The sequence below is a fragment of the Lepus europaeus genome, chromosome 1 (genome assembly GCF_033115175.1).
Source record: "Lepus europaeus isolate LE1 chromosome 1, mLepTim1.pri, whole genome shotgun sequence".
Lineage (NCBI taxonomy): Eukaryota > Metazoa > Chordata > Mammalia > Lagomorpha > Leporidae > Lepus > Lepus europaeus.
Window position 1 is genome coordinate 128404244 of NC_084827.1, and position 25403 is coordinate 128429646.

General features: G+C 36.9%; 1 protein-coding gene across 1 annotated transcript in view; it reads left to right on the forward strand.

The window, feature by feature from the left end:
- ZNF804A (zinc finger protein 804A) overlaps positions 1-24594 on the forward strand; it is a 343178-nt gene extending 318584 nt beyond the window's left edge. Inside the window, exons 3-4 of the mRNA XM_062201039.1 lie at positions 17731-17861; positions 21357-24594. Of these exons, the coding sequence (XP_062057023.1) occupies positions 17731-17861; positions 21357-24594 (3369 nt within the window). The remainder of the gene's footprint in view (positions 1-17730; positions 17862-21356) is intronic.
- Positions 24595-25403: the final 809 nt, after the last annotated feature.

The following is a 25403-nucleotide window of genomic DNA, read 5'->3' on the forward strand; positions in this document are numbered from 1 at the left end:
TATGCTAAACTGATCTTTATATAAAGAGAATTGAAAATGAATCTTGATGTGAGTGGAAGGGGAGAGGGAGTGGGAAAGGGGAGGGTTGTGGGTGGGAGGGAAGTTATGGGGGGGAAGCCATTGTAATCCATAAGCTGTACTTTGGAAATTTATATTCATTAAATAAAAGTTAAAAAAAAAAAACTCCATGTTCTGTCTGTTTCTTAGACTACAACTGGCACAACTTGTATTTGTTTGAGTTTCCCATGTAATCCACTCTAAAACTAGATACAGTTAAAATAATTTATTGAAGTAAATGACCATAATAGACAAAGAAGAAAGAACATGAGAAGATGGAGAACTTTTGGATTGTAATACAGATCTGAAGCCTGTTTACAGAAGGGCAAAGGGGAGGAAAGAGAAGTGAAAGTTTGGCCAGAATTATGTGAGTCCACTGCATCAGTGTCACCCTCTTCAAGACTCACAGGTCTTGTCCCGATGCTGTGCCTAATCACTGACTCAGGAAAGCTGATGGAAGCATTGCCTCAGCATAAACATGGCATAATTCTACAGGGCAAGGAGTTGAAGCCACAGGTAAATTATACTTTGCTTAGCTGGAAATCTGAATGGTTAATTTTCATATTGGGTAATAAATCCTAAGGCCATCAATAGGTTGCTCTGACATGAAAGGATTTTGTAATTAAACTGTCAATGAATATGTGTGCTCAAAATATCATAAACTCTACAATACTACTCAGAGGCATGAATAGTTAAGTACATAGTGGATTTTCTCCCTCTTCCTCTTTTCTTCTCCTTTTTATGTTTCAGGAGTTGTAAAACTTGGTCTTGGAAATCACTACATAATAATACCATATTTTCAAATACACTTATTCATATATACAAAGTATACTTCAAAGAGAGTGAAAATAGAATTAAAGATGAATTCTTTTGGTGAAAAAATTTTGAAATCCATGCATTTTCATGGTCTTCAAGAACTCTTTTTCTTTGTGTAGGGTTAACTATACAATCATTAAGCAAATTGAAAATAGATTTTTGTAAAATTTAAAAATGGGAATGGGAGAGGGAGAAGGTGGAAGGATTGGAGCATCAGTGGGAAGGAGGGTGTGGAGAAAGTCTCACTGTGTTCCTAAATCTGTATATATGAAACACAAAAAACATATAACTTAAAGAAAAATTTTTAAAAAATGAAAAATAGAAAATTCACAAGAGGGGCTGATGTTGTGCTGTAGTAAGTAAAGATGTTGTCTGCAAAGTAGCATCCTATATTGGCATTTGTTCATCTCCTAGCTGCTCCACTTCCAATCCACATCCCTGCAAAAAGCAATAGAATATTGCCCAAGCCCTGCCACTCATGGGAGATCCGTATGAAGCTCTTTGCTCAGCCTTGACCATTGCAGCCAGCTGGGGATTGAGCCAGCAGAAGGAAGATTCTGTCCCTCGCACTCTCTCTGTAACTCTAACTTTCAAAACAAATAAATAAATCTTTAAAAGAAGAAAAGTTCACAGAAAATGTGTATCATGAAAAATCTTTGCATAGATTTCAATTTTTTGTACCTCAATCAGCTTATCTTTTGATTTCATTTCCATAAACGTTTTCAAGTTCTCTCATATATATGCACTTTTTAAATTTCAAATCATATATATATATATATATATATATACATTTAAATTTTCCTAATAATACACATATTTTCCTAACCTTTCACCAAGAGTGCAATTAAAGACAGTGCCAGTGGGGCAGGAAATGGGATGGAGCAGGTTGAGTCACCACCTCCAGTATTGAAGTGCCTGGGTCAATTCCTGCTCTTGCTTCCAATCTGGCTTTCTGCTGATGTACCTGGGGAGGTAGCAGATGATGGTTTAAGTACTTAGGTTCCTGACAAACACATGGGAGGTCTAGATTGGATCCCTGGCTCCTGCCCCAGACCTGGTGAAGCCCTGGATGTTGTGCAAACTTGAGGAAATGAACCAGTAGATAGAAGATTTCCCTCTCTCTCTCTCTCTCTCTCTCTCTCTCTCATTCTACTTTTTGAATAAATAAATCCTTTTGAAAGACAGTGCTGGAATGCAAGTGACAAATTTTGCCAACTAGTACCTTAGGAGTATATTTTTACTTTGTTTTATCTTGAAAAAATTATATATACAGTTATCCAGCTAGACTCAGAGGACATGATCCCAGTTTTGTTGGCAAGATCCCAGGAATCAGTCAGGAACCAGTCAAATATTTATCTTCTCGCGATCAGGCCTGATCAGTGTTGACCTTTGCCACAACGATGTCATAGAGATTCTTCACAGCCTATTGTTGTGATGTCTGTTACCTTGACAACCACAATATACACGTACTTGTGGTGTTCTTTTCTTCCTGTTTTACTCAGTGATTGCTGTAAACTTGATGATGGAATGACAGTCAAGCTTGTTCTCTTGAAGACACTGTTCCAAGGATATTTGGGCTGCCTTGGGGCCACTTTATTTCAGGCTGACAGAAAGCATATTTTATTATATTTTTATTATCATTATAGGATTTGGGAGCCAGAATTCTGTCTTAGAGGGTTAAACTGAAGTTTGCAAGGACCATATCCCCTATCAGAATGCCAGTTTGAATCCGAGGTTCACTACTTCTGATCCAGCTCCATGCTATGTTCCTGAGAAAGCAATGGAAGATGTCCCCAGTGTTGCACCACTGCCACCCACGTGGGAAACTCAAATAAACCCAGTCTGTAGGCTTTGGCCTGGACCAGCCCCAGCCATTGTGACCATTTAAGGAGTGAATCAGCAGGTGCAAGGTCTCTCTCGTATCTCTACCTCTGCCTATGCATCTCCCCCTACTTGCCATTCTGCCTTTCAAATAAATATATAATCTTCTAGAGGGAAGAAGATATATAAATGTTTTTACCATAAAGTGATAAATATTTAGGGGATATATATACTTAACCCATTAACCTCATACAAATATGTGCATGTTTGGAAACCTGACATGCTGTCTCATATATATGTACCATTTTTATGTGTCACTCAAGACAACATTATTTTTTCAAAAGAGCAGCCAACACGTAATCAAATCAAACAAAATAAGCCTTGTCTTCAGCTTTTGCATTGGAAGGATCAGAATTTTCCTTCTTCACTTTCAGTATTATCAGAGTAAAGTGTCCTATTAATATTGTTGTTGTTATGTCCAGGATGTATTTGAAATACATGCCATGCTGGTCTCAGGTTCAGGTTCAGGTCGACTTATACTTATTCACCTTGCACAACTTAAATTCTGTTTCTTTTGATTAATGTTAGCCTTCTCTTCCTTATACACCCCTACCCAATCCTACCACCACTCCCAGCCTCTGGCAATTACCATTCCACTCCCTGCTTCTGTGAGTTTGACTATATAAGAGTCTGCATGAAACTTTTATAATTTAATGTTTGTCCTTATGATATGGATTATTTAACTTGGCATAGGCCTTCCAGATCCATCCATGTTGTTCCCTTCCTTTTTAAGAATATATATATATATATTTCATTATTTATTTTTATTTATTTACCCATTAATTTGCTTGTGAACACTAATTTCAAATGGTACTGAAGTGACTATTAAAGTGCAAATTTTTTAAGATCCTGATTTCATTTCCTCATATACTCAGAAGTAGATTAGTAGGCATATGATGATTGTACTTAAATTTTTGAGAAATGTCCATGCTGATTGCATCATGTAAATACTAAAAGAATCAGGCCTTTTCTCTATATCCTTCACTGGCACGTTTCCAATAATACTTTTCATAACAGACACAAGGTAATAACTCTCTGAGGTTTTGATATGCATTTCCTTGATGATTGGTGATATCAAGCACCTTATGATAAGCCTGTTGGCCATTTCTGTGTCTTTTTTGGAGTGAGGTCTGTTCAGTTATTTCACCTATTTCATGTTTGGGTTATCTCAATTATTAGTAGTGTTTATTGTTATTCTTGCTATTAAATTATAGAATTTCTTTATATATTTTGGATACTAACTACTTGTCAGATAATATGGCCTACAAATATTATCTGTTTGTAAGTTGCCTTTTAATTTTATTGATCATTTCCTTTACTATGTGGAAACGTTTTAGGAGACATTGCAACTGATGTCCCAGTAATAAAAGATTATATGAGACTTATGAATAAATATGTGCCAACATATTGGACAAACTAGAAAGAATGAATAAATTCCTAGAGACAAAGAACCTATCAAGACTTAATTAGGGATAAATGGAAATCCTCACTAGATCAAATCAAATACTGAGATTGAGTGATAATCAAGCCTCTCTAACAAGGAAAGCCCAAGATCAAATAACTTCAAACACAAAAATGAAATACCAGTACTTCTTAAACTCTTCCACAAAATTGAAGTGTAGAAAGCACTTCTAAATTCATTTTACAAGGCCAACCTCACCATAGTAACAAAGACACCACAAGAAAACTGAAGAAACATATTAGAGCTATCATTAACCAAGATTAAGTGGAATTTATTCATGGAATGAGAAGATGGCTTGATGTACACAAATCAATCTAGGTGACACACTACAATAGAAGAATGAATGGGGCGCTGACGCTGTGGCGCAATGGGTTAAAGCCCTGTCTGAAGTGCCAGCATCCCACCTGGGCACTGGTTCGAGTCTCAGCTGCTCCACTTCCAATTCAGCTCTCTGCTGTGGCCTGGGAAAGCAGTAGAAAAGGTGGCCCAACTCCTTGGGCCCCTGAACTCACGTGGGAGACCCAGAAGAAGCTCCTGGCTCCTGGCTTCAGTTCGGCGCAGCTCCAGCCATTGCGGCCATCTGGGGAGTGAACCATCGGATGGAAGACCGCTCTCTGTCTCTACCTCTGTAACTCTGTCTTTCAAATAAATAAAATCAATCTTTAAAAACAGAATGGTAAAAAAAAATCACATGATCCTAACAATAGGTGTAAAAATTTTTTTACAAAATCTAGCAACTTTTCATGATTGAAGCCTCTAAAATATTACATGTACATAACACCATACAAGTCATATATTCAAAGTCTACAGCTAACTTCAGACATGATGGAGAAAATTTGAAAGTTTTTCCTTGAAGAGTGTAACAAGAGAAGGATATTTACTCTCACCACTTCAAGTCAACATCATACTGGAAATACTAGCTAGAACAATTAAGCAACAAAAAAGTAAGTGACATCTAAATATAAAAGTAAGCATTAAATTATCTCTATATGTTCTTATAAGTAGGAAACCATAAATACTCCAGAAAGAAGTACTGTCAAGATGTGATGTGGTACCAAACTTTAAGTTTCTATAATGGAAAATGCTATTAATACAAATGTTTGAGAATTAAAAAGTCTAATGATCTTGTGTTATTAGACATGATAGTTATCTTAATGAGAAAGCCCCAGAGGCCTAAAGGGTTAAATACTTGTAAAATCCTACTGGTGCTTTCAAAAATACTGTGAAGTAAGCAAGTGCCTCTTGTTGGCTGATGAGTTTATAATTTTAAACATGGCAACTTAAAGTCTTTTGTCATCCACAGTTATATATGATTTGCTGCTCACAAAACTAAAGCGTTGTTGGTTCTGTGTTTAGCTGTCCTCCTATAGGTTCCTATGGACTTTTTCCAGCCACTTCTATTGTAGTCAGTAATTTGGGATGGCTCTGTAAACAGATGAAGCCAATAATGTATTAACAGTACCAACTGAGAGAAAGTATGGTTAACTGAGGTTACTAAAAACAAAAAGCAATTCAAATCAATTGGCAATCTACAAAAAGAGTTAAAGATTTTAAAAGCTATTATTAAAATTGCTATATTGGTCTACTATGCTATCTTATATGTGTGTACATATTATATGTCCACATGGGGAAATTTTATTAAGAGTTTTATTTTAAATGGCTTATAGATAAGATTGTCCATAAATTTAAGCTGCTAAAATCAATCGAAGATACATTTTAATTTGTGTGACCTGAATCTGTGTATCATGTTTTAAACTTGTTGGTAGAAAGAAACTATAAACATTTTATATGTTTGTGCTTAAGTTTACTGGTTAAACAAACTATACCATGTTAGATATTTGAGGTGTTTTCAAATACATGATTCTTAAAATTTATAGAAGGCATTGGACCTTCTGGTAAATGTTTTCTTAAGTTGTTATCTAATGGTTGAAACTGTTTTCTAAGTATTCATGTGATATTGCTATTGTCAGCAAGCGATCTAGGACTTGCTCCCTCATTTCTCTATTCTAAGCCCAACTTGTTCTTTCATTTCTCTATTCTCTTCAAGGTAGGAAACTAATTCTATTATGAAAGAATCTGTAGGATGCACAATTTAATCTTCAGACCTTATAAAAGAGATGGCTAACATTTTTCTGTAATAGCATAACCAAAATAAGAACTTAAATAATAATCTCCTAGCTAGATTCACTTTGCCATCAGCCAAGTATACAGTAAGTAGAAAAAACCTCCCTTTCAGACCAAAGGGAAAGAAAGTTTTAAAGTGAGAATATAATTTTCCTCATGGGCATTGTCTACCTTAGAAAAACTACTACAGAACATGCCTGTGACTATAGACTTGTAGTTCAGGCCACCGAAGATTAGAGATGGGACACGGGCACTCCCTTGACTTGCATCCTCTGGTCTGCTTTAACACAAACCAGGAGGAAAAGAAAGCTCGGCATCAGAAGCAATGGGTGGCAGGCCTATTAATGGCTGATCTGTACAGTGATCTGCCCTCAAGGAGACCCAACAGGCCAGTCCACTGCAGTGGCTTTCAATGTGGTAAGCCTGGGCTTCAGCAGAAGTCACTTGTGAAGAGCCCTGGCAGCTCTGCCAAGAGTTGGATCACTGGAAATGGACCTGCCCTGGAGTCGAAGGATGCCCAGGTCAGAACCACGGATCTTATTGGCTCTAAGCTGAAAAGCCCTTCACTCAGCCCAACTTCCAAAGTGACCACTGCAGCTGAGGGTATGGTCAAGTAGGGTCAGCAACATTACAGGCAGAACTGTAAATTTCTTGTTAGAGATGCCCCCTGCCTTTACCTGGCCAGCTCTCCTCTCAGGCCAGCCAAGTAATGAAAGTCAACAGAGTGCCTTCCCCTAGGAGGTTCACACCTCCCTTAGGATATACCCCATGTGAAGAGATAGATGGGTCTGGGCCTCTTAACTTACAAGGCCTAAAGCCCACCAGATTATTATCAAGCCCCTTCTATCAGGTTCTATTTGCCTCTCAATCAGAAAACTTAATTGTAGTTTAGACAGCACCTTTCTTAGCTCCTCTAATAATGACTCTTTCCTTTGTTCTAGACCCTGTCTAGCACACTTGGGCCTCATTCCTTTGTAATCATAACCTCTACTCTACCACCAATGGCTCTACTCCCAACCTGTGTGTACTGATGGTCCTCTTCCCCACTTAATGCTGTATAATTGTTCATACCTGGTAAATGCCACTCTTAGGATCATTGGTTACTATCCTCACTCTGTCTTTTATGACCTTATCTAAATATGATCAGAGTCGGCAAACTTGGAAGGCTTCCATAGCCTTGGCAACTCATGACAAGAGCCTATTGTGGTTACTGGCGCCATAAACTAGAGTGTCAATTTGTTGGGTCAACAACAGGAGTCACTGTGCACTTGCTCCTCATGTGGGATCTCTGTCCTTAATGTGCTGTACATTGTGATTTAATACTATAACTTGTACTCAAACAGTATGTTTCACTTTGTGTTTCTATGTGGGTGCAAACTGTTGCAATTTTTATACTAAATTGATCTTCTGTATATAAAGAGAATTGAAAATGAATCTTGATGCAAATGGAAGGGGAGACGGAGCGGGAGAGGGGAGGGTTGCGGATGGGAGTGAAGTTATGGGAGGGGGAAGCCATTGTAATCCATAAGCTGTACACTGGTAATTTATATTCATTAAATAAAAGTTAAAAAAAATGAGAACTACAAAAATTAACACAGTATATTTGCAGGGTACAAAATCACATACAAATATCATTTGCATTTCTAGATATTAACAACAAACAACTCTAAAAGGAATTTGAATAACACATTAATTTACAATCCCATCGTAGAGACAAACTATTTAGGAATTAACTTAACAGAAGCTAAAGCACTAGGGAAAGCAGCAGAAAATTGCGCAAGTACCTGGCTCCTTGCCTCCCGTATGGGAGAACCTGATGGCATTCCTGGCTACCAGCTTTGTTCTGCCCTGACTTGGCTATTGCACCCATGTGGGGAAGTGAACCAGTGGATGGAAATTCTTCCTGCTCTCTCTCTTTCTTGGTTTTCCTTAAAATAAATACATAATTTTTAAAAATTATTGAACACTGAGAAAATATATTCAAATAAATGAAAATCAAAAAGGGAAAATCAACAAAATGAGTAGTTTAATTTTCACCTCAGCTGAATCAAGTGGATTAATTATTTCTGCATATTATGGTGAAATAATATGTTAAATGGTTCCAGTTTTTTTTTAAGGCTTATTTATTTATATGAAAGGCAGAGTTACAGAAAGGCAGAGGTAGAGAGAGTTCTTCCATCCACTGGTTCACTCCCCCAGATGTCCACCACAGCTGGAGCTGTGCTAATTTGAAGCCAAGAGCCAGGAGCCTCCTCTAGGTTTCCCAGACAGATTCAGAGGCCCAAGGACTTGAGCCATCTTCTACTGCTTTCCTAGGCCATATCAGAGAGCTAGATTGGAAGAGGAGCAACCGGGACTCGAACCAGCGCCCATATGGCATGCCAGCACTGCAGGCTGCAGCTTTACCCACTACGCCACAGTGCCAGCCACTGCAGTTTTGTAGAAAGAAATTTTGAACAAAGGTTTGTTAGAATCAAGTCCTATATTGTCAACTATTATCTAATAACATAGGAGATATTATTACTAATTACATAGTTTATTAAATTGCTTGAAAATATCATTACATTGGAGGCTGAATACACGTTTACTTTCACAAGAGTTGGCCTTAGCAGTTGACTTACCATGGCACAATGTTCTGACTGTACAATCTACTTGTTTGAGTATGTGAGAGAAGACTTTATTAGCCAAGCAGGAATTCAAATCTTTGAACCATGCATAAATGCCAATAAAACAATAAAAAATGTTAAGTCCTGGGTTTCTTATTAATCTACCACTAATTAACTTTAGTTGAATCCTAACAGTCCTAGCACTATTCCTATAGTGGACTGATACAGAGTTTTCTTGCAATGTTAGTTCATTAGGTTTGTTTTTTTAAAGCTGAGAAATGAAACTTCCACCATTACTAAGTTTTCGGAGAATAATTATATATTTAAAAGTGATTTAAGTCGTCGACATTCTTCAGCAAAATCAAAATTTATCATATATAATATTCTAATTTATGTTTATTACATTCTAAAAATATATTCCTGTCTTATCTTTCAATGAGTTTGTAATAGATACAACATGCTTTAAAGTTATCAATAGACTATCTGCAAATACTTAAGAACATATAAAATGATCCATGAAGATAAAATTCAGTGGTATATAGTATACTCACAATATTACATAATCGCTTTATCTAGTTCTAAAAGATTTTCATGACCCCAAAATAAAATAAATGCCCTTTTTAAAAAAGATTTATTTATTTATTTGAAAGGCAGAGTTACAAAGAAAGAGAGATAGCTAGAGAGAGATACCCCATCCTATGGTTTACCCCCCAAAATGACCACAATGGTATGGACTAGGCCAGGCCAAAGTCAGGAGCCTGGAGCTATATCTGGGTCACTGGCGTGGGTGCAGGGGCCGAAGTACTTGGGCCATCTTTCTTTGCTTTCCCAGGTGCATCAGCAGGTAGCTAGAGTGGACGTGGAGCATCAGGGACTCCAACCTGTGACCATGTAGGATGCTGCAGATGGTGGTTTAACCTGCTGTGCCACAGTTCTGGGCCCTCCAGATACCCTTTAAACAGCCACTGCTCCCCTTTTCCTCTACTCATGGCCTCAGACAATTATTAATCTTCTGTCCCTATAACTTTAGCTATCCAGTATATTTCATCTAAATTGGATCTTAGAATATGTGACTTTCTGTGTCTAGCTTCTTTCCTAAAAGGATGGGGTAACTTTTATTGCCAAAGGTCATTTGGATATTTATAGTGTCATTCACATGACATCCAAAATTATCAACTTAAAAATTAACCTGCTGCAGATTCTTAAACTTTGAGTTCTACCTACAGTTACTTTAACAGGGCCAGAGCAAATGATTTCATAGGCCTTACATAGCTCAGGGGCTGTACATTCCCCACCCCTGTGATTATAGAATAATATTCATGAGGTACATTCATGTTGTGTGTTCTTTTTTATGGCTATGTTTTGGTCCATTTTATGGATTGTCTTGTAATTTTATCTTTGATGAGCATTTGAGTTGTTTCCATCTTTTGGCTGTTTCAGATACTGCTACTATGATCAAATGTTCCTTTGAATGCCTGCTTTCAAACACTTGGAGCAAATACCTTGAAATGTAATTTTTAGGTCATATATGGTGATTATATGCTTAATTTGTATGAATCTGAACAAATATTTTCCATTGTGGCTACACTGTTTTACAGCAGTTGGCATAGCAGTTAAGATTCCAGTTGGAATTCCTGTACCATATTTAGGAGTGCCTGGGGCCAAGTCCTGACCACAAACTCCATTCCAGCTTCCTGCTGATGTACACCCTTAGAAAGCAGCAGATGATGATTCAAGCATCTGAGTTTCTGTTGCCTACATGAGAGACCTGGATTGAGTTTGCTCTTATCTTCACCCTGGTCCATCCCCAGACATTAAGGTCATATGGGGAGTGAACCATCAAAAGATTTCTCTCTCTCTCTCTCTCTCTCTCTCTCTTTCTCATAGATAATATATGTACATATATATATTAAAATAACATTGTAATATAAGAATATTCTAAATTTTTGCAACTCAATTTTAGTCCCATAGTATATCCTAATGAAGTTGAACCACAAGTCTTGACTATTCTTCAATTTCTTCCCATTCAAGTTGTCTGTGTGTTTTTCAAATAATAGTGTCAGTATCTCTTATATTGAGTTTCCATGGCTCTCACTGTGCTACGAAAGATCTTATCCAGATTTTTGTTAGCAAATTTTCAAAGCCTCCTATTTTCTAAGGAAGTTAATCACTACCATCCTGTGCCAATTCAATTTGACAAGCATTCATGAGCACTTACAATGCATGAGACACTTCTGATCCAGCACTTAAGAAAATGAACTGAATGGTTGGAAAATCAGTTTTAGACATAACACATACTGATTGCAAAGACTTTTATATTAGAACTAGAATGAGTTTTTTGTCCACAAAGAGAAACTTGAGTTAATGGAATCTAAAGAATGAGAGGCCTTGGGGAAAGATATTGTTCAGATCTGATATGCCATTAAGAGATTAGATGCTTTTAAAGCTGCCATGAGAAAAGTCCAAATGATACACATTCATGATAGTAATGGAAAAAGAAATTTGAAATGGAGTGTTCCACAGAATCACTCAGCATAATGCCATTGATTAAATAATGACTAGAAGGAAATGACACATTAAACTGTGATACCATCCACTAGACTATCTTAACCTTTTCTGAAGAAATGTATTTGCTAACATTCCAATAGAACCCAGTGCATAGTGTGTTTCAAGAGAGCTAAATTGAATCTGGAAATAGAGACAGTGATTGAGTTGTAATTCTTTGAAAGTATTACTTCTCTATAAGGTAAAAAGCATACATAAGTTTTTCAAAAGCCATTGAAAATAGTTCTTGACAGCAACAACTCTGACATTCAAAGGAAGTTTTAAGCCTGTAGAAACAGTAACAATGGGTAATATATTTAATATATTTAAAGTATGATTAGTAGCAGAATTCCTGGAAAAAGATAGTAATGGATTTACTTGTGGTAGTGAAAATAATTAACAAGGTAATGCATATTGCTCTGAATATATATTTTTTCCAATATCAACAGACTCCATCTTAAGCAGTAACATTGGAATTAGATCTAAAAAAGTAAAAACAGGGAAAAATCTGAGATATCATTTGAGAAAACAGAGGTCTAAAAATTTGAAGACACATCTAATAAGTCAAAATGTGTTAATACTACATTCAACTATAAATTAAAAAAAACCTTACAACTTGACTTTTTTATTCAAAATTCTAGGTAATCAGTCAGTACCGGTTTGATGCTGCTAATTGGAAGATGCTATTTGTTAGGGACTGGTCATCATTTTGTGTTTCTGCTCTAGTGTACAACATCTAGGACTTTGCCAAATTTATAGTTTCAAAATGGAAAAATGGTTACTACCCACCTAAGACTCACAATTACATATAGATGGGAAGAAAATCTCTTGATAGAAAATAGAATATTTTTCTTTAATGAGACTTGGCTTTAGGGTTATCCTCATCAGAAACATATACTTGTAATTCAATTTTGGACGACTGTGTGACATAACCAGTTTTATTTACCATGAGGCTAGCATTTTTTATTGCTTTAGTTGAGGACCTTTCTGTCATCCAAAAAGTGAATCTGTTAATGAAGTAGAAGGTTTTAACTGATAATGTGAAAGCAACTTAGAGTGTTCACCTCAAATCACAATAGATCACTTCTGATGAAAATCTGTATTAATCAGCATTCAGTAGCCCAGTAGGACGTGTGTGTGTGTGTGTCTGTGTGAGAGAGAGAGAGAGAAAAAGAGAGAGAGAGTGAGAGAGAGAAATTGTAGGCACTGGCATGTCTAAAACCTGAAGGGTAGCCCCCAGGCTAGAATCCCAAGGTTTAATTGATGTTTTAGTCCCAAGTCTGAAGCTTGTCTGAAGGTATAATTCCTTCCTTTGGGAACCAAGCCTTTTTTCTTAAGCCTTTCAATTAACTGAATGAGGCTCATTCATATTATGGAGGGTAAGAATTTACTGTTTTAAATGTTAATCTCAAATAAAAATACCTTCACAGTAAAATCTAAATTTATATTGGACCAAGAATATGGATACCATGTCCTAGCTAAATTGACACAAGATTTTCTTGTTAACTTGGCACCACTACATATCTCCTTAAACCACAACTAATGCACAAATTTAGCTAACATGATACTCTTATCTTGCATACATTCAAAAACACACTAAACTTTTTTCCAGAAAATAATGCAGTCGTCTGGCTATTTCTTATTTCAAGAAAAGAGAGCAACCCAGTTTACTGCTTGAAGTTTTGAACGTTGTGGGGATTTAGCTTCATCCCTGTCCAAGAAAGAGGCTGTGGTACTATAGTTGTCTGCATCTCCTGCAGAACCACTGAAAAATAAGCCAAATTTCCTCTTTCTCCATCAATTGCCACTTGCCTACTGTCATGGTTTAGATAACTCTTTTTTTCTCCATCCTTTATATACTCTCAGCTGAAGAAATCAGCATTACTGTGTGTCTAGGAACAGAGATCACAGGGGAAAAGGCTACTATTAATTATTAGTTTTATTCTGGCAGGTCTTCCTGGATTATTGTTTGCCTGCGATAGCTTTCTAGCTTATTCCTCATCTGCAGGTCTTTGCTCAAGTGTCATCTTACATGAAGAACATACTCTAAGTGATTCTCAATATGTCATACCATTATACACTCATGTAAACCCCTTCCCTTGAGTGTGTGTGCAACCTGTGGACTTTTTTCTAATTGTTTAATATGAAAAATGATGAGACACCACTCCTTTAACTTTATATACTTTATGCTAAGTAAGAATTAATCTTACAAGAGTGGATGCTTTCTTGCTGCCTTTGAAGAAGCTGTTATATTGGAAGACACTTTCTGAAAGGGTCATAGGACACTAAACTGCTGGTTACCGAGAGTGGCCTTAGATGGCAGTCTGTAGAAAACACGGGCTCTTAGTCCCAAAACCACAAGGAGAAGAATTATGCTGACAGCCTTAGGGACTTTAGAGGGAATTCTTTCCCCACGTAAACGTTCACAGGGAATAGAGCCTAGTAGACACCTGGCTGAACAAAGGACAGGCATACTGATGCGTGAATATGAACAGATAATAAATGTGTGGTGTGATGTTAAATGCTGGTGATTTGTTATACAGATATAGAAAATTAATACACTTTCCCTAATCACGGTATATGAAATGCTATCCTTCCCTTGCCACGTAACTATGACCCTCTCTGCTTAACTTTATTTTGTCTACAGAACTCCTTATTATCTATTATGCTATATTGTGATTCTCTCAACTACAGTGGAAAAAATTGTGGAGGTACCCCCTCCCCCAAACCTTGTCACAGAGGTACCCATCAACTGTGCTTGGAATAGCACCTGGGGCCTGTGTTGTGATGTAGTGGGTAAAGCTGTGACCTTCAATGCCAACATCCTGTATGGTACCAATTTGTGTCCCTGCTGCTCCACTTTGGATCCAGCTCTCTGCTAATGGCCTGGGAAAAGCAGTGAAAGATGACCCAAATGCTTGTACTCCTGCTGTTCACATGAGAGACCTAGAAGAATCACCTGGTTCCTGGCTTTGGTCTCTTCTGGCTCAGCCATTGTGGCCATCTGAGGAGTGAACCAGTAGATGGAAAATCTCTCTCTCTCTCTCTCTCTGTGTCTTCCCATCTCTCTCTGTAACTCTTTAAAGTCCTTAAAGAAAAGGTTAGCACCTGGAAAACAGAAGTCAGTCAATGAAAGATAAATGAATATATGCAGAAGAATTAGCTTGAATAACATATAGTATAGAAAAATCAAAGGACATCTTCTAAGAAACATTTATTCCACTCCAGTTTTTACCACTTGCTTTTGACTCTGGACAAGTCTCTAAAATTTTCTTAGCTTCAGTTTTGTCATATCTAAACATAGATAACAATGCAAGCCAGTCTATGGGTCAGTTTATTTTCAGAATCAAACATGGTAATGTATAAAATTTTGCTTAATACATTTTTTTGGAAGGCAGAGTTAGACAGAGAGAGAGAGACAGAGAGAAAGGTCTTCGTTTTTCCATTGGTTCGTCCCCCAAATGGCTGCTACGGTCGGTGCGCTGTGCCAATCCCAAGTCAAGAGGCAGGTGCTTCCTCCTGGTCTCCCACATGGGTGCAGGGGCCCAAGCACTTGGGCCATCCTCCACTGCCTTCCCAGGCCACAACAGAGAACTGGACTGGAAGGGGAGCAACTGGGACAGAATCCAGCGCCCCAACCGGGATTAGAACCCAGGTCACTGGCGCCACAGGCGGAGGATTAGCCAAGTGAGCTGGGGTGCCAGCCACTTAATACATTTTAAAGAGCAGTATCAGTTCTAAGTGAAGAAACACAGAGAGTTAATATGCATGTAAAATACTTCAGCCAGGACGGCGTCAAACGGTGCGCCGGCGTACGCCGTACGCCCGCCGCAGCAGCCATTGAAGGGTGAACCAACGGCAAAAGGAAGACCTTTCTCTGTCTCTCTCTCTCACTGTCCACTCTGCCTGTCAAAAAAAAAAAAAAAAGCTTCAGTCAATAATGTGTTGCATGCTGTATAGAAACTGGAAAAGAGAGGCTGGTAGTCTCCAAACACAAGCAAAAGATAAAGAAGTGGGAAAACTAGTTCCCTGGTTTGATAAGTTTACATTGTATACATGCTTGAAATAGTGTATAGTGCCTGGTAAAAAAGTATACATGTTCCATGTTAATAAAATATTTTTAAATATTACAATAATTCATCCATCCTAGTAAGTAAATTATAAGAAAATGTCAATGATATATCACTTATTAACTCTCAACTAAAAATTTAGAGTGATATTACTTAACATTGGATATGGTATATAAGCTCATATAATGTTGAGAGGAGTGCAAAAGTGTGTAGTTATCATTATATGTTAGAAAAACATCAAAAGTCTCAAAAAGAGCACATATGTATCTTTTATTCCAGCAATTCTACTTGAAGAAACCTATAATTTGGATGTGATTAGACAAAGTGTGTGTGTGTGTGTGTATTTGTGTGTCTTATGAGTGAGCTGTACATAATCAATTTTTATGTATGTTGTAAATCCAATTCTATATTCATTCTCTCTCTCTTCCTTTTTCTTCTCTACCTTCTCACCTTGATCAAATTTTTGCCATGAACCTGAGATCAGGATCATTGATACTTGTAACTTCATGGGATTCCTGAGCATATATCTGAGTACTGATGGATAAATGTTGATTTGATCTGTGTTATCCTTGTTACATTTTGATTTGGCATAGAACTAACAGTAAATCCTTAAGAAAGTAGAGTAGGCCCTCTGGGAAGTTATCATAATCAAAGAATACTGATTCTCTCTGCTTTGCTATTTGCTCTTTACATGTCTCCAAAACATGTATTGAATTATACAAAATTGACCATTATAATTCATTTTGAATAGAGTAGTTAGATCACATAATCCCAACCATTCCTTTGAACAGTTTTCTAATTTTCTGATCTTACCTTTCTGTCATTCCATCTTGACATTGATCACTAAGCATTTCTTTTGAGTGATTTTTAATAAATTGTTGTGGAAGCTTTTGAAATATTGATATTTCCATAAGTCTCGCCAGTATTGTTGTGTTTATTTGTATGAAATTAAAGTTTATTTTTCCATTTAACAGTCTCTGAAGAATTAACTGGATTGTATTCACCTTTAAATATTGCTGTACAAGATATAAAATGTGATGTGGAAACTTTACTTTTGCTGCAGAAAAATATGAGAGGTATTAAGCTGAGGAAGAATCTAGCCATAAGACTGTCTGAAGTATTTGGCTAGGGCTACCATCTCTGCAGTTCATTATCACTGAAATATGAGACCACTTCAAAGTTCAGGGAAAATGGAATCAAAAAATGTTTATTTTGGTGCAAAAAAAAATTGAAATCCACACTCAGTGTTTTCATGATACTCATTTCCCATGAACTTTTCAAAGATTACTTATACTAGGTAAGTTTTCTTACCTTGATATGATACCAGGAAATATATCACTAAGATAAGACAAGTGTGTGTTCATATATGATGGAGATTGGTAGGAATACTTAAATGTAGCTTGGTGCTTTTGGACAATCTCTACAATATTGAGACATTTAAATACTAAATATACACAGTTTTCTAAATCTACATTTAGGAACTGGTTACAGTCATGTCTACACTGTTGGTGGGAATGTAAATTAGTATAGCCATTATGGAAAACAATATAGAGATTCCTCAAAGAAACTGAAATTAAACCTATTATATGATCCAGTAATACCACAACCACACATATCTCCAAAGGAAATTACATCATTATATCAAAGAGATATCTGCACACATATGCTTATGGCAGGAAAGTATTCACAATTGTCAAGATGCAAAATCTAACTAGGTGTTCATTGGTGGATAAATGAATAAAGATAATCTGGTATATGTGTAAATGTGTATGCATACTACACAGACACACACATATATATATGAAATATTTGTATGTGAATTACACAAGTGAATTGAATTTGAAAGTTATGGGTTTATATGACTGTCATATTTCATATGAATTGGGCAGAGAAATATAGTAAACAATAATCAATGAGAAGAAAGAAAATTTTCAATTTTTATTTAACTAAGGTATCAATGTATTTTTACTGTAATGTTACATATGCATTGGCATTTTCAAAAGCCAAAGTGGAAGCAAATACTTTGATCAGAAGTGAATGGTCATGATGTTGTGTTTTGCTTTGATGAGGTCAAGGATAATGCATTGGAAAATTCCAAGAACAACAACAGTAGAACTTAAGAATTACTGTAGAGTCAAATACTATTAATCATTTCCATATCTTTTGATAGAGGCTCAAAGAACTGAAACAAAGGGAATTTGCTCGAAATGTAGCATCTAAGTCCAGGAAAGATGAAAGAAAACAGCAAAAGGCCCTGCAACGCCTGCACAAGCTGGCTGAGCTAAGGAAGGAAACAGCATGGTGAGTGTGCACTGAAATTTAGTTTTCTTAAATCCAAAAAACAGTGAGAAGTTAGAAATAAGGGTGCAAATTATTTATTTCTGTATCCAGAATAATCATGGACTTCTGTAGGCTGTAAACAGTAATTTGAATGTGAATTTTATGCAGACACCTGTTTAATGCACATTTCAATAAAAAGCAAAAATGACTATAATTTTAGCTTGTAAGAAAATAAATTTCACATTTATGTTGCAATTCAAGCTATCTGTAATTGAACTCTATTCCATTTATTGGTAAAATTTTAAACATTTAACAGAGAAAAAAGCACGATAATATAATCTTTTTTTGCAAATATGTTTTAAGTGGAATTTTATTTTTTGATATCTAAACATTTTTATTAACTTTGTATTTATAAAACAAAAATTATAAGGTAGTAATAAAACAAGTTCCTGTGTATTTGTTATCTAATGACCCCAAGTAACATCTCATATTAATATATATATATATATACATATATATATATATATATATCATCATTAATGGGCCACACTCAGCTTCCCCTATTTTTATTTGGATAACTTTCATTTGATAATAACTTTAAGATTTAAAAAAAAATACTAGGAAGGTGTGTGCATTTCATAACACAAGCAAAATTAATTTCTCTGTAAATAAATGATAAACTGAACTATTGAAATTTTACAACTCTTAAATTATGACCTGCTTTCTACAGGGAAGAGCTGTTAGCTGTGAGCAATGTAATAAATCAGACCATTTTGGCTGGCGCTGCGGCTCACTTGGCTAATCCTCTGCCTGCGGTGCTGGCACCCCGGGTTCTAGTCCCGGTTGGGGTGCCGGATTCTGTCCTGGTTGCTCCTCTTCCAGTCCAGCTCTCTGCTGTGGCCCGGGACGGCAGTGGAGGATGGCTCAAGTGCTTGGGCCCTGCACTCACATGGGAGACCAGGAGGAAGCGCCTGGCTCCTGGTTTCTGATCGGCCCAGCGCTCTGGCCGTGGGGCCATTTGGAGGGTGAACCCACAGAAAAAGAAAGACCTTTCTCTCTTTCTCTCTCTATCTAACTCTGCCTGTCATTAAAAGAAAAAAAAAAAACAGACCATTTACTTCAAACTAGGGTAGTCGTATTTTAAAACTTTAACTTTTGTCAATGTATTTTATTTGAAAAGCATACAGACAGACACACAGACTAACAAAGATTTCCCTTCTGCCGCTTCACTCCCTAAATACCTGTGATGCCAGAGCTGAGCCAGGCCGAAGCAGGATCTGGAAACTCAATCTGTGTCTCCCAAGTGGGTGGGAGGGACTCATCTCCTTGAGCTAGCATCTGCTTCCTCCCAGGATGCACATTAGAAACAATTTGGGATCAGACTCCAGGCTTCAAACTCAGATACTCTGATATGGGATGCAGACGCCCCAAGCAGCAACTCAAGCACTATGCTAAATGCCTGCAGTTTTTAAAGTGTCCTTTTTTCCCCTCAATAGTAAAGACTTATTATAGCTTTGCTATGGCTAATAAGATCAGATCTATTTTATAATGAATAGCATTATGGGATGCATTGGTACATCAAAATAATAGTATGAATCCCAAATGTGGAAATAGTAAAATGAAATTTAAAATGCATTTTAGTTCTTTTATATGGAATTACTAAAAACAAACTTGGAGGATAGACATCCGGCATGGTTGGTTAAGATACCACTTCTGTTGCCCACATCCCATATTTGAAGTGTCTGGATTCAAGTCATGGTTCTGCTTCCTATTCCAGCAACCTGCTAATGCACACCCTGGGAGGCAGTAGATGATGGCTCAAGAACTTTGGTCTCAGCTACTCATGTAAGAGCCCAGGACTAAGTTCTGGAGTCCTGTCTTTAGGCTGATTCAACCTCAGTTGTTTGGAGTGGTTAAGGAGTGAGGCACTGGATGGCATCTCTCCCTGTGTCTGCTTCTTTCTCCTTTTGTGCATTTCAGATAAGATTGAAACTAACTTTAAAAAGAAAACATTACTAATAGAACTGCTATTTGTTCTATACCAACCACATGTTTACTTTGTGTTGTAATAAATAAAAATCATACAAGTATATACTTTGGAGAATCTTGAAACTGATCTATTGTAATGCTCCATAAGTAATATTTACAAATATAATTTTCTAATTTATATTAAGAGAAGTAGAGTTAATAATAAGTTATGTACAAAAAGGTAATTTTTCATACCTAAATTTTATTTTCATTAGAGAGTTTTTATTTCAGAACATGCATACACACACACACACAATTTTCCCATTAATCACATGCTTCTAATAATGTGTAAACTGAAAGTAATAGTGTTTCTTTGGAGTAGACAAGGCAATGGCTTAGTGACTAAGTAATAAAGAAAATTTCCCACTAAAATTTTTGGGTCATTTATTACTTATAAAATCTGAATTTTACTATAGCATGGGAAATTCTGCACAGGATGTTTCTGTTAGTGTAAGAATAAGATTCATAGAGATTCTTACAGTTAAGTGTTCATTAATCAGAGTTCACTATAGTATAGAATAATGCCAAACAAAAGGAATTCACATCTTAAGTAGTCTTTTATCTTGCACTTATTGTATATATTTTCTTATTTATTTGACAGGTAGAGTTGTAGACAGTGAGAGAGAGAGAGTCAGAGAGAGAAAGGTCTTCCTTCCATTGGTTCATCCCTCAAATGGCCACTACGACCACGCTGCACCGATCCGAAGCCAGGAGCCAGGTGTTTCTTCCTGGTCTGCCATGCGGGTGCAGGGCCCAAACACTTGGGCCATCCTCCACTGCCTTCCCAAGCCACAGCAGAGAGCTGGACTGCAAGAGGAGCAACTGGGACTAGAACCCGGTGCCCATATGGGATGCCGGTGCCACAGGCAGAGGATTAACCAAGTGAGCCACGGTGCCAGCCCAACTTATTGTATATTATAATGTAATTTATAACCACAGGGTAATTTTAAATATTGAGACTAGCATGTCCAAAATACCCAGAGTGCACTTCTTGCTAGTCTTGTCTCTTAGCTATATTTGCATTACAGCATGCCACTTAGGCTGTGGGAGATGCTCAAAGAATGTTGATCAATATGATTTCTTGAACTGAATTCCCAGCCTTTCAGAAATCATTGGTGAAGCATTGTTTTTTTTTTAACTTCCTTCATATTTTCTAAAATTATCAATGATTCTAGCTATTTGTAAATTAAAAGTAATTTTGCTTTAGAGTATTTTACAACACTTCAAAATATCACTTGAGGCCATGGGAGTAGAAAATCTTGCACGGGAAGCACTGAGAGCACAGAAATTTCAAGACCCCTCCAAGTTATCCTAAACAAAATCCGAAACCTAAATCACGTTGTGCACCATGGAAGGCAGTTGTACCATATGAAAGTAAATCCTTTACAAAGATTTGAAAACTTGAAAAATATTTAAATATATGTATGTCTGTGAATATTTTTTCGGATGAGTATCCAATTCAACATATACTTTTTTTTCTTTATGTAGTGCTCCTGGAAGTGGCCCCATGTTCAAATCAACAACTGTTACTGTGAGAGAAAACTGTAATGAAATTTCTTCAAGTGTTGTTGTGGATTCAGTAAATAACCAGCAAGATTCCAAATACGCTTTCATTCATAGTGATGAGAATACGAAAGACGTTGTTGCTGCAGACCAAGAAAACACAAATAATTATACAGAAAAAAATAACCAAGTCGGAGATCAGGCCCAGGGAATTCACAGACACAAAATTGGCTTTTCTTTTGCATTTCCAAAGAAAGCATCCTTGAAGCTGGAGTCCTCAGCTGCAGCATTCTCCGAATACAATGATGATGCCTCTGCGGAAAAAGAACTTAGCAGAAAAAGTAGGTTCCTCCCTGGCGCTTGTCACCTTCACCTGTCTTCACCAGCAGATGTGCTTTTGAGTTCTGAGGAGAAAGCTGATGCCTTCCATCCAATGGAGGTAATGTGTATTGACAAAGAAACTGCTCAAACTCCAGAAATGAAAGAGACCACTAGTGAAAAAGATTCTCTGCCATTACCTTCATTTTGCCAACTTCAGCTCCCTTTATCTTCTGATGCAGATAATTGCCAAAAGTTAGTCCCATTAGCAGATCAAATATCACTGGAAGATGTTGTTTTTATGAAAGAAGACATACCTATGAATTGTAATAATTCTGAGTCTTTAGGACACAAATCCACAACTCTCGATCTGTCTAATGATTGCATGACTGTGCAACCTCCCGCAGAGGAAAACATTAAGGATAATGATGTATCTATAAATGAGGTTGAAAATAAAAATGGTCCTGAGACACTGACCTCTTCAAATACTAAAGAGGATAACCTAAATGTACATAAAAAAACAGATTTCCAAAAAAGACAATGTGAACCATTTGTACCTGTACTTAACAAACATGGATCGACCATTCTTCAGTGGCCATCAGAAATGCTGGTCTACACAACTACAGAACCATCAATTTCCTATAGCTGTAACCCTCTCTGTTTTGACTTCAAGTCCACTAGACTAAATAATAATATATATAAAAATAAGATGCCCTTAAGTCATCCTGATTCGGAGGAGAAGGGAGAAGATGTCTGCAAGACATCAATTTCAGATTACAAGAACCTTTCTATTGTAGAAGTCACTGATTGTGAAATTAGAGGTAGCAGAAATGAGTGCACCCAAGTCACTCCTCTTTCAGCTGATGATATTCTCTCTACTAGTTGTGAATCTGGAAAAAATGAGAATATGGGTCAGAAATATAAAAATATTTCCTGTAGAATAAGGAAAACAGAAAAGTATCATTATACTAAAAATCCAATGAAACATGACAATCTAGATAAGAAATGCAATAAAATAAAGTTGAAAGATAATCAACGCTGGTTCCATAAAAGCAGAAGAAAGAAAAAGAGAAGAAAATTATGTCAACATCACCATAGAGGGAAAAACAGTGAAACAGGAACTCACCACAAAATGGAAACAGAGAATAGTTGTAGCGATACAACTAGGAAGAACCCACTGGAACCAATTTCAGAAAAACACTGTTTAGCTGCAGAGCAGTTACTTGATTCACATCAGTTACCTGACAAAAGGCCTGTATCAGCATCCATATACTTAAATGAAAATGAAGAAATGTCTAAAATATGGAACACTGAATTCAATGATGATGAATCTATCAGCTCCAGGAAACACTGCAAAAAGAACACAATAGTTCTAACTGGACAATCAAATCCAAAAATAATACATCCTGGGAAACAAAATTTAACATATTCCAGAACTTATTGTTGTTGGAAAGCGAAAAGGTCGAACTACAGACAGGATGAGCAATGCTTAGTTCTTCAAAATGACATGAAATGCACGAGTCCGAATCAGGCTGTTAAAAGAGGTTACAATTCTGTCACGAATGAATCAGAAAGATTCTATCGAAAACGTAGGCAACATTCATATTCTTATTCCTCAGATGAAAGTTTAAATCAACAAAGTTGTTTGCCAGAAGAATTTCTGAGGCCCCCAAGTTCTTCAGTTACTTCCTGTAAGCCTAAGAAGAAACGGAGGAGAAAAAGAAGCAAATTCCACACTGGATTTGAAACTTTGGAAATCAAAGAAAATACAGATTTTCTCATGAAAGACAGTTCTTCACTATGTCACCTGGATGGGTTAGCAGGTGAAGACAAGGAAGAAGAAATAAAACCACAAGAAGTTGCAAATATTGAAAGGAACTCAGAACAAACCAACCAAGTAACTAACCAACTAGCGTTGCACCCTAGCGATGGCCTTCATCCTGAAACCAGTGGTGTTGCTGAGAATTCAGTAACAGAGACTACTACAGGTGGTTTATCAGATGTTTCTAAGAAACCCACTACATCTATCTATGTCTCTAGTGCCCCAACAAAAGAAGCATTTGACAACACCTTGCATGGTCACAAAGAAGAAAGTGAGACTATAAATATTAATGAGAAGCAAATTCCTTTCAAGGTGCCTAATATTGAAAAGAACTTTAGACAATCGCAGTCTAAGTCATACCTTTGCCATTATGAACTGGCTGAGGCCCTTCCACAAGGAAAGGGGAATGAGACATCCCCTGAGTGGCTTCATTATAATTCAGGAATCCTTAACACACAACCACCATTACCATTCAAAGAAGCACATGTCAGTGGTCATACCTTTGTAACAACTGAGCAAATCTTGACTCCGATAGCTTTACCAGAACAAGCACTATTGATCCCAATAGAAAACCATGACAAATTCAAAAGTCTACCATGTGAGGTCTACCAGCACATTATACAGCCGAACGTGTTGACCAACAAGGTCAAGCTTACCTTTCCTCCAGCTGCCCGCCCACCCCCTGGCGCACCTCTGCAGCCTTTGCCTTTGCAGCAGCCCTTATGTTCTACCTCCGTAACCACGATCCATCACACTGTTTTGCAGCAGCATGCTGCAGCTGCTGCAGCCGCAGCCGCAGCCGCAGCTGCGGGGACCTTCAAAGTGCTTCAGCCACACCAACAGTTTCTTTCCCAAGTCCCAGCTCTCCCCAGAACATCATTACCTCAGATCTCAGTAGGACCAGTAGGACACAGGCTTTGTCCTGGTACTCAGCCGACTTTTGTTGCTCCTCCTCAGATGCCAATCATCCCAGCTTCTGTTCTTCATCCGAGCCATCTGGCCTTCCCACCTCTGCCCCATGCTCTCTTCCCTTCACTGCTTTCCCCACACCCTACTGTCATTCCTCTGCAACCCCTCTTCTAGTCATCACCATAAAATAGAAAGAAAACACTCATGTGAAAACTATTGCTATAGCATAAATGTTCATATAAATGGATAATTGGCTGTTCAACTGGTTGAAACACAATGGCCAATATATGGCTTCATTGATTTGAAATCATTTACTGTAAGTGTAATGATGCAAATAAATTCTTAAGTTTCTGATATATATATATATAATATTAAAGTAAAGCACTGAATAGTTTGAAAATCAATACAATATATGCTGTATATTAAAATGATGTCTTAAGAATATGTATAATGTACATAAAATATATTTATAGTACTGTAATTTATGTTGTAAAGTATGCTCTTTGTTTTTTTTTTAATCTTTGTGTATTTGCACCAATTTACTGTTTAGACAAAGCCGATGCACTATGTTTTGTACCATGGTCCTTGAAACTGTAAATTCAGTGAAATATATCTCTTGCAATAAATTTTTGTTAACTATTTAAGTAAATCAAACTTCTGTTTCTAGGTGGTTTTCATAGTTTTAGGAATGTGTAGTAATGGTAGGTATCTTATATACATTGTTTTTCTCTGTCTAGTGGATTTTGGAACCTCCAAGGCACAACAAAATCTTTGGAGCTCTATCAATATTTAGATAACCTATCTTTCAGAATAAGTATAACAAAGGTTCTACTTGCTTTTCTGTTTATTCTAATATTGTTTATACTCAGAGTTTACATATTTCTGATCCTCTTATTAGATAATAAGCCATGGAAGTTCACATTCACACTCAAGTAATGTTAAGTGTGGAGAGATAATAACTCAAAAATATGCCAAGTATGTAC